Below are 17,095 nucleotides of genomic sequence, written 5' to 3'. Positions count from 1 at the left end.
TCCTAATATATTTTTAATTCATGTTTATCATGTTTAGTGTTTTAACCACTGTTGAATGCAAATCACTTTGTTGACTCTTTGTTGTTATGAAATTGTGATTATTATGTTTTATTGTTTTTATGTCTCCACTTTCTTCACAGGTGTTGACATTTTGTTGCATTTTGAGGTTATCAGTTTGTAGCAGTGACCTTCCTTTGCTATCACATGGCACCTGGAAGTTACAGTGCATGACATTATCGTTTTAGGGCATCCAAATTGTAGATTAAATGTGAAAATCTTTTTGTTTTTGACTAGCTTTTCATACTTTCAGAGAACCAGAACTTTGCATGTTTTTGACACTTTTTTGAAATATGAATTAAGCTTTGAGATCAGAGTGATTTTTTTGATCTTTTAGCTTTTCACCTTGGTAGATTTCTCAGTCTCTCTCTGTTCTTCATTTCCCATTCATTTCCCTTTGTTTCTCCATATAATTTAATTTAGGCAGAACACGTTTTTGAACATAAAAGTATCATTCCTAAAAAGAGGAAGGTCTTTTCTGAACTAAAACAGGTTCTGCTACAAAATGAAGGCAGTGATCTAATGGTCTTCATTCAAGAAAGGGTGTTGAAGTTTGCCAATCTGTAGCAAAGACTGAATTCACTGACACACTGGCTAGTAAGGGGTAGCAAGGGACCATCAATACCATTATTTTTTTTGGTGTTCTATGGGAATAATTAGCCATGGATTATGTAACAGTTCTTTTTCTATGGTTTACTTCCATACTTCACACTGTACAGAGATTACCTGAATGGGGACAATAATTTCACTTAAATTAAACTCAAATGTTTTGGTTACATGGATCTCTTACATCCATAATTTCAGCTAAGGGTCCTTGGGGTATCTTGTGCTTTTAGTTTCGTTCTCTTCAGAAGTACATCTTAAAATGAACTTATCAAGATATAAGTATCTAAAGTACAATCTAACTCAACAATTATGATAATCTCCACCTAAGTGCCTTTATGATTTTAATCCCCCATTACTTGGTTCGCCATTTATATTTTCTTCCCATTCTGAATTTAAAAGTAGTATAGACATTCAGCACACCAATTGACGTTGTGTCTTAAAATTTATAATTATTTAGTTAATGTGTTTGTCATGCTCCTGCTCTTCCTTGACTTTTTTGAAATAGCTGTACTGAAAATGCCTATTTATAATTCTGAAGTTCTGTTCAGAAAAAGAGATTCATGACATTTTTCTTACACTAAAGTCTGCTCACCACTTCAAGTAGCGTTAGTGAATGCTGTTACCTAGGTGTAAATTGAACTGTTCTTAAGTTCACACTTGTATAACCTTTTTTACTTCAAAAAATCATCACCTGCCACTGTTAATTGACATTACTGAACATTGTAAACCAATTTTCAGTTGTTATCTCTCTTTTCAGACAACTAGAGAACAATTACTGAAAAAATGTGACACATCAAATCACTCACATTGATCCACTGTAAGTGATGAAGATGATCATATACTACCATGCAAAACTGAATAAAAAAACAGTAAATACAACTTTGACAGTGAAGAAAATGTTAATGTACAGTTAAATATATTTGATCAACTAAAAAGCTGAAACAGAAATTGTATCGAATAAATACATTTTAATTCATTTTTTTAATTGTTTCATTATTTTTTTTTTGTAACTGGAACTCAAAATTATGAATCAATGCTGCAGTCAGAAGCATAACTAGGCTATATGTCTGTGTAGCTATGGTGCCTGCTAACAGCATCCTATGCTTTAAGTGTCAGTTTCTTCTTAATACACACTTAATGCACTTTTCATTAGCTAATCAGCAGCACAGAAAAGTATTAGATTAGGGTGGGGAAGAGAATGCCTTTGTCTAATGATTGGACCCTAACCCTAATTGGGTATACAAAAAAGATATGTGACATAAAATTTCAACATCCACTTGAGAAGACGACATTTGCTGAAAAGCTAAATGTTAAGCAGTCATATAAAGCAGATATTCTTGTAAAACAGCAACTGGTGTGGTAAAGTTTACTTGATAACATGTTGTCACTATGACGAAAAGCCTGTTAAAGTGATGAACCTATGGCAGAACTACAGAGAAGACTTCAATTCCCAGCAGTCAGCAAGGGCATGCAGGGCTTGATAGGAGGAAGTACACAGTTTAAGAGGGTCGGCTTTGAGCAGGAGCATAGGCAGCAAAGCTTTGGATGTCTTTTATACCTGTACAACATCTTAGTGTAGATGTGTCACAAAAAGTGGATAGCTCAGCTTGGTGCTTGCATAATTCAAGGTGGCATGGCTTTTGGTTGCAGAGTGTGTATCTTTATATGTTGCAGTTTGCCTACTTAAGATATGCATATCCTAAGTAATAACATTTTCATTAGCTGATTTATTGCATATTCTGTAGCACCAGAGTAAGATTTCAGCGCTTAGCCAAGAATGAGCAGTAACTGAAGCTCCTATTTACCATAGAATATTTTGCATTATGTTTGAAATTCCAAAGCTTTGAAGTATAAAAAGGAAAAATCTTTGGCTACACGTTGTATGAATTGGATGACTGACTATGACATCACCACCGTGCAGGAAAAAACATTGACACGATGATTTTTGATCTTTTGGCTTCTGATCTTGGTAGTGTTAATTTCCTGGTCCTTTACAATTGTATCAGAACATCTTATCTCTAATACAACCTAAATTTCTGTGCTTGGAAAATGTACACAATCATGTATTTCAAAATATGTAATCAATGAAATATATCTCCCGTGACCCTGTGGTTAGGATATAGTGGGTTGGATAATGGATGGATGGATGAAATATATCTGTATGGAATTTGGTTAAGAAAAAAGGCTAATTTTGTTCTCAAAAAACTGACATCTTGTTTGCTTTATGCTTACCATACTATACCATATGTGTATTCAAATTATTATACTAAATGAACAAACTATTAAGCATGACAATACATTTTTCTGATTCAGAACAAACAAAGGAAATGAAGGCTATCTCTGGTAAGTTTAGAATGACCATCCAATCCTCTCCTAGAATGTTCAGTGTATGTATCAGATATCTTAAGAAATAGGTGTAAAACATATAACATTGCAAGATCCTTGTTCATGCCTATAATGACATTTTTATTTTAATTTCAGATTATTTTACACGTAAGAAACACATTGTGTTCAGCTATCACAACTAGACCAAAGCCCCAGTTTAATAAAATTAATTCACAGAAAATCTGCTTTGGCATAATTCTGTTTTCTGTTTTGTCATATTGCTCATAACTTTTTGCATTTGTGTGTTTTTCATAATTCAGACATGCTCTTTCTGCATTTAACGTTGTAATTTCTTGTCATTTACAGGCCCCATTAGCAGCATTCTTGTAAACAAATATGGAAGTCGACCAGTGATATTCATGGGAGGCATTCTTTGTTCAATAGGAATGATTTCTGCCTCTTTCTGCAACAATATTATGCAGCTTTATGTTTGCATCGGAATCATAGGAGGTAGGTTCTGCATTATGTGTGCTCTTTAGTAATTGCTTTTATTGTAAGGCTTTATTGTTCTCGGATTTTGACATGTTGTATAATGACAAGATAACATTTTCACCAACTGAAGTGTTTTAAAGCTGCACTGCAAATTTTTAAGAAGCTATGCAATTGGTTCGTACAGTCTTTTTATTATTTTTCAGATATTTTAAAAGTCTATAAACAAAATCCTGGACTCCTTGGGTTATCATATTTTTTTTCCTCCACATTTAATTAATAATTTAGAACTTTACAGCTGTGTGCAGCCTTGTGAGAGCTTTTGTGTAATGTAAGATTTGAAACCATCTGTCTGAGCACATGTGCCAAATACAAACTCCTCCTAGGCCGTTTAGTCTGCTGTCGCACAACCTGCACTAAATTACTGTCAGGAGTTAAAAATGAAAAAGTTATCAAAGGAATTTTGATTAATGATGTACCCTATCTACTGTGGGCATCACACAGGGACATGCCAGCAGTGTTACAAGTAGGACTCCTTCTAGACCTTTATGTGTTTCATTTTAAAGCATGTATTTAATTCATTTCTAGAGTTCCCACTTCGAAAGTGACAGTGGGTGTGAAATCTTTCTGAACTGAATGTTTTATTTCAGAGCTAATATTTCTATGGCAAAGTATTTTTGCCATTTGTTCCATGGTGTATCCTCTGTTTTGATTAAATAATGTGACCAGAGAAACCAATAAACTTTTCGACTGTTCAATTCAGTAGTTGTGCATGATCAGAAATAATATCATTAAAACATCCTTAAAGTTACAAACCAGCTAACAGTCTAGATTAATGAACGCTTTTTCCTGTTATTATGTAATACGACAGATGCATGACTTAATTGTTACTCTCAGTCATTACTTTAATTTTGAATATTTTGCAAAACTGCACATCTTATATTAATGGTTCTTACAAGATTACATATGTTTACTCTTTTCCAGTCAGCATTTGGTTAGCTACATTTTGGTTATGTCATTTGAACTTAATCTAATAGACTGACCTTTGTGATGTTGACAACACACTCAGCTTGAAGAAATCTACTTCACTTTTTACTTGTGCAGGATTACGACTGTGCTGTATTATCCTGAATTACATAATATACTGTTCAAAGTAGATATTTTACAGATTAATAGTTGACTGTTCATTGCTACTTACATCTACAATAACTGCAGCACCTTCTGGTAATTTTTATTTATTAATTTTATTTTGCTGTCCAACTGTTACTTTGACTTCTTTCAGTATTTTTCTTTTTTGATTTTACTCTAGTTTATTTATGTCTGTTTTATTTTGGGTTGACAAGGAGGTTAATCATACAATGAGTGTATCAAGGAAATGAAAGAATAAAATTAGACTATACTATAACTATATAACTGATGAATCTGACATTAGATTCAATGAAAAAGAAAAAAAAACAAACAAAACAAATTATGTATTTTTTTCTACAGTAATGTTTTTTTCACTCCTTTTAAATACACGGAACTTAATTATAAAGTGTACGTAAACATTACAGGCACAGAAATACTGCATTATACAGTGCCTTGCAAAAATATTCCGTTCCTTAACAAATTCCCCAGAATGTCAAATCCTTCATTGAAATTTGTTCTTTGTGGCATTTTTATTTCAAAGCACTAAGACTCAAAATTAACTTGAGTTAATTTTAATTGTGATACCATTTTATTAAAAAATAAAATAATAATAAGGAAAAAGAGAAAATGTGCTGTTTGGATATGTATTTCATTTCATTGTATATGTATGATATATTGAAATGATAGAATGTCAAAATGAAGTTGACAACAAACTGAAATTCTTACTGTGTGCATGATATACAGTACATTCCCACCTTACACTTTGATTGATTGATTTTTATTTTGAAAGAGATTTGTTTTCACATTCATTTGCCTTTATTTTGACACCTCAGCGACCTATTAACCTTTCCTTGTTTACTGAGCTTTAAATCTGTTTTAAAGCAAAAGTGATGCACTTTACAATAAATTCCTCTTCAAGCTGCATACTACAACATTATTTTATAATATTTGGATCACTGTGTGTTTGAAGTATATTGTGTATACAGTAATATCTTGGTTAACAAATCCTTAGGAAGTCAGCATAAAACATGTTACAACACTTGTGCAAGTCCATGTACTCGTCCACTAGAGCTCTGTGGTATAGTGTGAGGCAACTTTCCTACACACAATGTCCATTGTCTGTCACTGATATTGTGTGTACCTTAGAACAATTTAAGCTCATAAAAACATTAAAACAATTTTCCTAATATTTTATGAAACCTAAGCATTTTCTTTAGTAAATAAATGTAGATTATAAAGAGTGTAGATGCTGTAGAAAAGAAAAGCTACAATACCAAAACTGGGGTTAGCACCCAGCCATGAAAGGAGTTGGGAAACAACACCAAATTAAAAATTACAGTTTGCTTTGAGAATGTGTGGGAATATTTGTATTCAGTGTGAATGGCATCTGAGCCCTGATTTATACTTTTAGACCAGATATTTATGAGACAACAACACTGTTGTGCCACAAAATTAGACTTGATTATTAAGCATGCATCAGCATTCAGCCACAGTTTATTTTTCAGAATGCATAGCTCATACTCTCTGTACAATTGTATACATCAGTGGCCTATTAACATGAAAGCACTGAAATAACTTGAGTCAAATGAATAAATATAGTGTATTTACCATTTGTACAAATTATTCATGCCACATTTTACTGAGTGATGCCCTGTTGAGCAGAATATTGATCATTGACAATGCATTTGCAGTTGTTTAACATGTTGCAGATTTTTTTTTGTTTGTATTTTTTATTTATGAGTTAGAAAGTCATAATTATGAGACACTGCAAAAGTACAATCTATAGGTGCCCTGTGTGCCCTACCTTATTACAGGTGACACTATATTATTATATTGTGGGTCTTCCACATTACCTCATCAACAATTTCAACAATATGTTCCTTTACATGCCTCAGCTAGTGTCTCCATGTTCTTGCCACATTTACTGCTTTTAAACCTGAATGGACACTTGAATAAAGCCATATGTATCTCATTCTGGTAGTAACTCATGAGGCATACTTAAAGCCACTTTATGGACTACGGCATGTCATATATTTTCTACAGAAAATGTACACAGGGCTTTGGGGAGGACCCAGGTTCTACTGTACATCTTCACAGCTTAAATTCCAGAAGTGACTGTGTGGATTTTAGGTTAGCCAGGTTTACTAATCTCCTGGAAAATGAAGGTAGTGTCTAACCAGTAAATGGCAGAATTCACCTTCTATGGCATCTATTACATGTATGGACATTATGTCCCCTTTCCCCTCTGACCTCAGTACTCAAGGTTCCTCAACCATTGTGGTCTCTAATTAAATATAGTGCCAATTGTACCATCTCTCAGTACCTCTTTTGTGTGTTTATTACAAATTTGTCATGCCTTTGTCAGATGGGCAACAGATTCAGATCGGCAGTATAATAAAAAAATAATAATTTTGTAATGAGATGAAAGTAAGGTATGTCCAATAAACAAGAAAAAAAACAGCGAAGAACAAAAAGATAAAGAATAATCAGTATTAAAATCAGTGGTCAAAACCCAATAATTTCAGTAGTACTTTACAAGCAACCAAAAAACAAAATGAAGAGACAAAATTCTTAGTGAAAAATTCCTAGCAAAATCATAACTAAAAACCTTTTCTATAAACAAATACTAACTGAGTTAGTTTTCTGATATTTTTTACACAATTTGAAAAGAGTGCCATGCGCCTCTATTTTAAAAAAGGTTATGCAATCAATAATGAACATTGTTGCTAACAACAATGATCACAAAATAGCAGCAATCATGCTAAAAATCAGCAGGTTAAATGGTGGTGTGATGATGCATATAATACACTGCAATATAATTAGACATATATGCTCACACTCAACAACGGCCACTAGTTCGTGCTAGCATGCACCTCACTACGAAACATCTGTGTGCAGCAAACGTCACCGTGCAACAATAATGTCATGCTCACGACACAGATGAAGAGACAAAACATTGAACCGAAGCAAATACCGAAGCTCAACAAAATACAAGTGAAACACCTCAGCAACGGATGGCAAGGCTTTAAGTTTTCACTAAAAACATTTTCTATCTGGAGATATTTTCTCAAGACAAAGATTAATAGGGCTCGTATGCCAGTTGTATGGCTTAGACATGGTATTACCAGTGTGTTTTTACAAAAGCCAGTGGGGCAGCAAGTACAGGTGAGTCTACGTCCTCTGCACTGAGTAATTCTTAAATGTGACGCCTCTCCAAGTTCATAAATATAGTAAAACTGCCAGGGAGTGTTTGGGTTGTTTTTTTGTCCAGAAGACCACACACAACTAGTATACTATAAATATAAAATTAAACATACACATAAAATAATGTTTTTAGAATAAAATGTGTCATATGGTTCCAAAATTGTGTTCACAGCAGTTTATTCCAGCTTGAATTTTAGTTTCCATTATGTTGTCCCTTTTTACACACTGGTGCACGCCAAATTTAACTCCTACAGCAACTATAACAGCCATAAAAAATTAATTAAAGTACTTGTCAGGCTTGTAAAAGTACTGTAGCTAAGAAGAAAGACCTTATGAGTGACCCCGTAATGGATTATTTCAATGATTTGACACTAAGTAGACAGATTAGAGTGCCTGCCTAAAACAACTAGCTCCCTTTAAACCCAAATAAATGCCACAGTGCTGTAAAAAAAGAAATGGTGCAAAGCACAAAACAAACACATCAGACTACTTTGGAACCTAAGAAACAGTGAGGAGTCAGTATTTGTATCAAATATGAAAAACAAGGAATTAATAAAAGCAGTGAAAAATGCACTTAACTTTTGACCTAACTCACAGTACCAGTTTAAGAAAACCATAGAAAGTTGCTGAATACTTATAATAAAGTGCACAAGTAAACATTTAGCATTTTTAGCATTTTAACATTCTAGTGTGTTTCAACTCTAAGGTGTCGCTTTTTTCTTAAGGTATATATATTTATTTTTTACAAAGCACACTTTTATTACTAGTTAAGCAAAACAAGTCTTTTTGTTATGTTTCCAGTAAATTATTAACTCAATTTTCATAACCATATGAAAGTATTATTTGTTTTCCTTAGGTTTTATTTTTCTATTCAGTTTTTCCTATATACATATAATTTTAATATATATATTTTTTTCTTTTGTAGGTTTTGGATTGGCGTTTAATCTGCAGCCCGCCCTGACTATGATTGGAAAATATTTCTACAAGAAACGTCCAATTGCTAATGGTCTAGCAATGGCTGGAAGCCCAGTATTCCTGAGCACTTTGGCTCCTCTTAATCAGTACTTGTTTAATTCATATGGATGGAGAGGGAGCTTCTTAATTTTAGGTGGAGTTCTGTTAAACTGCTGTGTTGCAGCTGCATTGATGAGACCAGTGGGACCAACGCCAGCTCCTGTTGTCAAAAAAGATGTGGAATCAGAAGTAGCAGACCCATTACTGCAGAACAAAGTAAATCCAACGAAGTTGACAGTATGGCAAACTTTCAATAAATATTTGGACCTATCACTCTTCAAACACAGAGGATTTCTCATTTATTTGTCTGGAAATGTAATTATGTTTGTTGGCTTCTTTGCACCTATTGTATTTTTAGCCGCATATGCTAAAACCCAGGGCATCGATGAGTATAAAGCAGCTTTTCTACTTTCAATTCTAGCTTTTGTAGACATGTTTGCTCGACCTTCTATGGGACTGTTAGCAAACACAAAACGAGTGCGGCCTAAAATACAGTATTTTTTCAGCTTTGCTGTCCTGTATAATGGTATATGTCATGTTTTTTGCCCATTAGCAAAAGGCTATTCTGGACTTGTAATTTATGCTGTGTTTTTTGGATTTGCCTTTGGAATGGTTAGCTCTGTTCTCTTTGAAACTTTAATGGACCTTGTTGGAGCTAAGAGGTTCTCGAGTGCTGTTGGACTAGTCACCATTGTAGAATGTGGCCCCGTTTTAATTGGACCACCACTGGCAGGTATGTACAGATAGTTCGATAAATACCTTATATGCATATATATATGTTTTATAGTGTTACAGAAGCTCTGTGTTCTTTCTGTTTTTCTCATTGTTTTTGAACACAATTTACTAGTTACTTATCTAGATTAAGAATAGGCTTGATCTGGCTTCTGGCTTGTCACTGATAGTAGCTAGTAGAAATTGGATAAATGAATTATAAATTTACAGATGATCTACGCTCACCGCAAAACCAGGCAATGGCTTGTCTTGACTAGCTCATCTTCAAACAGGCTGTGAATTTGGAACAGGTCACAAAGGCTATCTTATACCTGCAACACCTGGAAACAATAGAAATACTGAGAAAATAAAAGCACTGGGAATTAAATACTCCTGTAATGAGCTACTAAGCAGCTCAGCTTCACTGAACCATGTTTGTGCAAAAACATAGAGGGCAATGTGCTGGTGTGGGAATAAAAGCAAGGCAAAAAGGACTCAAGACTGATCTGCCATCCATTACAATGGGTGATGTTCAATTGTTGTCTAATAAGATGGATGAATTGTCCACTCTCTTAGCAGGTCGTGGTGCATACAGATACAGAGATTTTTTACATTTTACGAAGATCTGTCTTAAACTTCATATACCTGACACTGTTTGAATGCAAGATGGATGTCATCCTATGTGAGCAGAGACCTAGTGTGGTGTGAAAAAAAGAAAGGAGGGTTAGTGGGCATCTGTGTGTATTAGGAATGGTATAAAAGGGAGAATATTCCAGTTAAAACGTTAACGTTAAAAGTTTGTAATTCGGACATTGAAACTCTGGCTGTCAGAATTTGAAATTGTTATTTAACCAGGGAAATGTTTTTATAATCCTCAGGAATGGAAATTATTCACTCTGTCACCAATGCTTTCATTGATGTCTCATTCTAATCCTGCAGTTGTAATACAGGGTACATTCAACCATGTGACTTTGGAAGGAGCACTGACAAACCTAAATCAGTTTGTGTCATGTTCTATTTGAGGAAATAATAAGCTGGACCTGGTCTATTCAAATGTAAAAGATTCTTTTAAGTGTAAACTGCTGACACTTCTGTGCAGATCTGACCACAACCTGATTCACTGCTCTGAATGACTGCATCCAAATGACAGGTGGGCAAATGATGTACAAGTCACATGGGAATGATATTGAGGGACTCAGTCACTGCATCACAGGCAATACAGTGGAACCTCGAGATACGAGTTTAATTTGTTCCAGCACTGAGCTTGTATAGCGAATTTCTCGTATCTAGAACGAACTTCCCCATTGAAAATAATGGAAATCCAGTTAATCCGTTCCGCACCCCCAAAAATATCAACATAAAAATCAATTTTCCTAACAAATAACACTGATAAATAATATATACAAGTGAAACCTCGGTTTGCAAGTAACTTGGTTTAAGAGTGTTTTGTAAAACGAGCTAAATTTTTTAATTAATTTTGACTTGATAAAACGAGCGATGTCTTGCAATACAAGTAGTATGGATACACTTTGTCTGCTGAGCGTCATGTGAGCATAACTGAGCTGATGGTTCTTCTCTCTCATGCGCATCTCTCTCCTCTTATCTCTCTTGCTCGCACACGCGTCTCTCTTTCTCTCTCCTTATCTCTCTTGCTCGCTCGCGCCTCTCTGCTTATCTCTCTCGCTAGCTTGCGCGCGCTTCTCTCTCTCCTTATCTCGCTCCAAAGCTCGCGTGCACACGCGCACCTCTCTCTGTCTCTCTCTCTCTCTCTCCTCTTGAGGGCAATCATCTCCTATTCTCCGTCTGCATGTCCGTGATATTTTTGGATGCGCTTATACAGCGAACTGCTACAGCGAAACAATGAAATCACAAGCGCACAAACGCGTAGATCCTCACGCTACAGGAGAACAAGGAACACTGAGTGAGCTGACGGGCTGGCAGCATCAGCTTGTGTGAATCCCTGAGTCGAGGCGGATCGGGAAACGTGTCACGCATAACCACAGCCTGGCTTGTGGCTCTTTACACGAGCCAATGCTCGTATTTAGATCTGAATTTTTCGCTCATACTTTCCTCTTATCTTGAATTTCTCGTATACAGAGGTGATCGTATCTAGAGGTTCCACTGTATTCATTTTTGCATCAACACTGTGGTACCCCTCAAAGAAAGTGAGTTGCTTTCCAAACAAAAAGCCCTGGATTACTAAGCAGCTAAAAAGTCTCCTGAATGAGGAAAAGAGGTCATTTAAATCCAATGACAAAGAACTTCTGAAGGATACACATCAAATAGTGAAGAAAAAGCTGAGTGGATGAAAGGAAGCTTACAAATCTAAAATACAAAACAACTCTTAATGAATAATGTCTGAATGGACTGGGCATAATTACTGGACTCAAGAAATCCAGGACTTAGGTTTCATAAGGGGACATGGACAAAGCTAATGCCCTGTACCATTTTTTTAAAAATTCTCTCCCACTGCCACCTTTTTCCAGTGACCAGCCCACACCATCTCTACTACATCAACACCTCCTAACATGTGAACTGGAATTCTAGGTGACAAGTCCAGATCTGACCATCAGTGTAGACTGTCCATAACTGAAAACCATGTGAGGAAACAACTAAGAAAGCTACACACAGGAAAAGCCACAGGGCCAGATGAAGTCAGTCCTCGGTTTCTGTATGGCATGTGCTCTCCAACTTTGTGGTATTCTTTGTCACAAATGCTGTCTGTCTCTAAGGCTCCAGAAAGTGCAGCTTGAGTAACATTGTGAACAAAACTGCACATTCTGTCTTTAACACAGTAACACTGAGTACTTTTAGAAAATAAATTATTCAGAAGAAGTGTGTTGGATAATACTACTGGGGCACCTTTACATGAGCGATATGCCTCCATAATGTCTCACAATGACTGTGACTGCCAAGCTAGAAGTTTTTTTTGTTTTACCTGTGTGTGTGTGTGTGTGTATATATATATATATATATATATATATATATATATATATATATATATATATATATATATATATATATATATATATATATATATATATATATATATATATATATATATATATATATATATATATATATATATATATAATTATATAATTTGTTTACGTAATGAGCTTCGGCATTAAGCCAGATTTATTCCTTAAGGAAAAATAAAGTTGTGTCTGGGTGCTTTCATAACAATTAATCCTGTTCATCAAATACTATAAAAAATCTAAATGACACCAATATATTTTTAATTGTAATGGTAAATTATAAATTTCAATAAAAACAAACATTGTGTCTGTGAATGGAATATGCTACCTATCAATTATATTTATTTAATATACTACTTATGCCATGTAGTTTTAGAGATACCTAAAAAAAAAAATGTAATCTCGGGTTTCACATCAAGAATGAATATAACAGTCTTACTGACAGAATGAACCAACACTGGACCTCAACAAACAATATAAAGACAAGACTGCCATAAAAAATTCTTATAATACTCCACATGTCACATCATTCCGACATATTCTCACCATGGGCAAAAATGTATGCATTGTTTGTTAAAATACTGCTGAATAAATTCTTACAGAAAATTAAACCAGTGTATACAGTGGAAACACTCAGGGGTGAGCTTTAAAAGTAAAGACTCTTGACCAATAAATGTAATTGCGTCTGCTTTGCCTGCACTGCTGATTTTTCTGGAAGTATTTGTTTAATAAAATTTTAGCAAAAGTTCATGCATTTTGCCCAAGGTGAGAATATTGCTGAGTGATGTCATATGTGGATTATGTGACACAAGTAATATGAGATTTTATCATGGGCATCATTTATATTGTTTGCGTAATCCAGTGTTGGTCACTATGCCTATTCTTTTAGAAACCTTATTACCTTCATTCTGCATGAGAACATGAGATTTAAATTTTTTCTTGGATATCACTGCAAACTACATGGGATAAGTAACCATAAAAATATAATTTTGGGGTGAAGTATTCATTTAATGTCATCTACCTTTATAATAACTGTGTATTGAACGATGTGTACATGCTTTATGTCTTTTTTTTATCTGTTTTGCTAGGCTGGTTGGTGGATTTGACTGGCGACTATAAATACATGTATTTTTGCTGTGGAATCATCGTGATCATCGCAAGTATCTGGTTGTTCATTGGGAATGCCATCAACTACAGACTTCTGGCTAAAGAAAAACGATATGAGGAAGAACAGAAGGAGCCTGAAGCCAATGTGACCAATGGTGAAAAAAGTGCAGAAGCACCCCAGGAAAGCAAAGAAAATGCACTTGAAAATTTGGCTGTTAGTCCTCAGAAAAACCCAGATGAGGCAGATAGAGAGACAAATATTTAAAGGTGTATATTTACAAAACAGTAAGAAATTGAAATGGTTCCAGTGTGTTAATGTCAAAGATCGAGCAACTTTAAATAATCTTGCTCCTCTCTATATCAATAAGTATTGCTGCCAAAGTAACAGCTCTTTCTGTGTTTTTAATTTAAATATTGCTGAAGTGGTTTGTAATATTTCAGTCATTAAGCAGCTTGAACTAACTGTGTTTTCAGCCATATAAAAATGGCTGTGCAAGTATGAAGTATTGGTATTACTTTCAGAAGATATTGATTTTTGTTTTGGTTTAAACATCACCAAGCATACCATCATTTCAAGATTTCAGAGAGAAAAATGCCTGAATGATTTTTAGTGTTGGAAAAGTGAAATTCATATGAATAATTTGGAGAAGCTATCTGCTCTATGGATGTAAAAAAGAGACATTTTTTGTGAAAAATTCAGTTGCCACACTCTGCAACAGCTACTTTCAAAGTACAGCATTGCCTTAAACCTCAAGAAATATTGTACACTTTTTATTCTACAACTTTTGCATCTTGCAGATTTTTTAATGGTAAATTTAAAAAAAATCTTTTTTTTTAGATTTTTGGCCTGTACAGTGGCATGCCATTGTCAAGAAAACAAGACAGAAATTAACAAAGTATATTTAACTGCATATTGGTTTTAATATGTGCTTGTTTAAGTGGTATTAACTTTTAGTCATTTTATTCGTTTATTATTTGATTGTTACCAAATTGAAAAAACATATGTAAAGTTATTTTAAAATGTGTTTAGGACACAAACACCCACATATGCATAAAATATCATTTTTTTTACTTAGCAGAAAAATTTCATTGCATCACATCACATATAAAATGTTTTTGAAACCTCACTGTACAAAAAGCAAACACTAAATGTTGATAGGTATTACATTTTTAACACAGTGTATCTCGAGTTGAGTGACTGTTGTTGTTACAAAATATAAATCCTTTTTTTGCATGAAGGAAATTATTTATTCCATTTAGAAGGAAAGATTGATCATATCTTCTCAAATAACATACGAGGGACATGAAAAAAAAATTTCCACACTTTTTCTTAACACTATTTACTAAGAATTTCAAAAACAAATGACATCACTTTTCTACATAGTCACCTTCCTTTTGCAATGCAGTTTTCCCAGCGTCGTACCAACTTTTTAATACCCAATTACTACTCCTCCCGCTTTCACCACTTCCAACGAAAATATAAGTGCGGAAATATTTTGAACGTCCCTCGTATTAACCATTTGTAAACATAAACACAACACAGGGCTGCTGTAAACACGTATGACAAATGCAACTAACTTGGGCTTCCAATTGCTGCAAATGCAGTTTTTACCATTTAGTATTGGGTATACATTAAGCCAAGCCTGTTATATTGCTTTGTGCCACAACTGTCATTCAGCTCAATATTCCTTTTTATGTGTATTTTTCTGAAATGTTTTTTCAACGTACCATCAAAAATATTGTTAATAATCTATTTTTGTAGCTGTAATATATTTATATGTAGGTTTTTGTTATAATAATATGTTAATTCTTCAGCATTGCCCTTAATAGGGTTTATGTAATGAGTCCAAGTATGACTTTTTTGCATTTTATTTATTATACTACATAAAACATTTCCTTGTTTTCTTGTTTTATTTATGGACCAACAATGTTTATCTTGTGAAAAAATAACCATTAACTTATTTTTATCAGAAGATACTTTCTTATGATAATTATTATAAAAATTGAAAACTAAACCTATAAAATCAACCAGTAGCCTTAATGCTAATTATAAATTTGTTTGTTGTTTTTAATCTTCAAATTCATAATATGTTTTAATTTATGTACGACATAGAAGAAAGTATGCTAATAATCAGGTCTAAAATTTGTTATTTTGTTTTTCAGGGTTTTAATTTTATCTGTAAATATTTTATTGAAAGATATCAAATGTTGAATTAAACCAGTATATGAATTAGCTAAGGAAATGCAAAACATAGCTTGTTAAAGTCAGCAATCAGAAGTAAAAGCCACTAGGCAGAGGCTGATGTGTACCAGAATAGTAAAAGGTATATTATGGCCTCCTCCCAAGTTAGTTACAGTGTATAGAAATTGCTGAAAGAAAAATGCAAAATCTAGCACTTTCTTTTGTACTTCCTCCTTTATTTGGAAATCCTGATAAAAAGGGGAATTCTGGAGTTATAATCTAGGTGGCTTCTTATAAGACAATTTCTGAAAGTTAATTTAAAATACAATCATTACATAATGATTTTTAATATTAATGATTGCACTGAACAATTCTTCAAAACAATCAGAAAAATTAATTTGGTGTTAATGGTAATTCTCAGTTCCAGTGGGCAGAGTGAGTTTTCTTGGGTAAAAGTTGTTTTTTTAAGACCTTCAGAGCCTTCGGAAAAACCCCTGGTGCAATTTGGTCATTCCAAACATTGGATGAAAATGCACTTTTATATCTGAAAAAACAGGGACGCTTATACCTTCGGATATTAACGCACAATTTTTTTTTTTTTTTTTGTTTAATAGATCAATAATATTCTTAAAATTACATAGCTTATGTTGAGCTAACAATTATCATTAGCTCAAAACTTGATTTATTAATTTATCTACTGTGGGGCAAATGCCTCAGACTTTTACAGGGTTATTGAATTTAAAGAATGCAAATTGCTGTTTTTCTTAATATGCATCAAAAACTCCTCCAGAAGAAGTCTAGACCAAAGTGTGGTGATTTTCTCATCACAGCTACCAATAACATTTCTGTTGTACTACATTGGCTTGACTACATAGAAATTCAACCATTTTAATCAAGTATTTGAATTATTTGGCTATATGACTAAATTAATTATTTTGTATATGTCCATTTGTTTGTTCCCTGTCCTATACCTATCTTGAAATAAAGGGTGTGTAAATGCATTTTTGTATTGCCCAGATCTTTCTTATTTTTATCATGTTATTTATTTATTTATTTATTTTTTTTACTATTGCATCTTTTTCATACACTATGCAAAATGAAAAGGACCCCTTCAGGGATCTCCCTAGTTCATTAATCATTATTAGTAATACTAACATACACACTTTATAAGTTTGAGCACTGATGAATGTTCATTTCGCATTCCTTTGAAATGCTTGAAAGTGAAGTCTAACGGCACTTTTCCTGTGAAGTTTTAAACCAATTGGCCAGTTCCTTTAGGGAAATATATAGTAAG

At 33.8% G+C, this 17,095-nt stretch overlaps 1 protein-coding gene across 2 annotated transcripts in view; it reads left to right on the top strand.

The window, feature by feature from the left end:
• The window catches only part of LOC120533833 (monocarboxylate transporter 2-like), a 139,753-nt gene extending 125,472 nt beyond the window's left edge, over nucleotides 1-14,281 (top strand). For both annotated transcript variants that reach the window (XM_039760861.1, XM_039760862.1), the window contains exons 3-5: nucleotides 3,355-3,498; nucleotides 8,735-9,556; nucleotides 13,601-14,281. In XM_039760861.1, coding sequence (XP_039616795.1) covers nucleotides 3,355-3,498; nucleotides 8,735-9,556; nucleotides 13,601-13,884 — 1,250 coding nt within the window. In that variant the 3' untranslated portion in view covers nucleotides 13,885-14,281. The remainder of the gene's footprint in view (nucleotides 1-3,354; nucleotides 3,499-8,734; nucleotides 9,557-13,600) is intronic.
• Nucleotides 14,282-17,095: the final 2,814 nt, after the last annotated feature.

The sequence above is a fragment of the Polypterus senegalus genome, chromosome 8 (assembly GCF_016835505.1).
Source record: "Polypterus senegalus isolate Bchr_013 chromosome 8, ASM1683550v1, whole genome shotgun sequence".
NCBI classification, from domain to species: domain Eukaryota; kingdom Metazoa; phylum Chordata; class Cladistia; order Polypteriformes; family Polypteridae; genus Polypterus; species Polypterus senegalus.
Note: the sequence above shows the minus strand (reverse complement) of the source record. Positions and strands in the feature narration are given on the sequence as shown.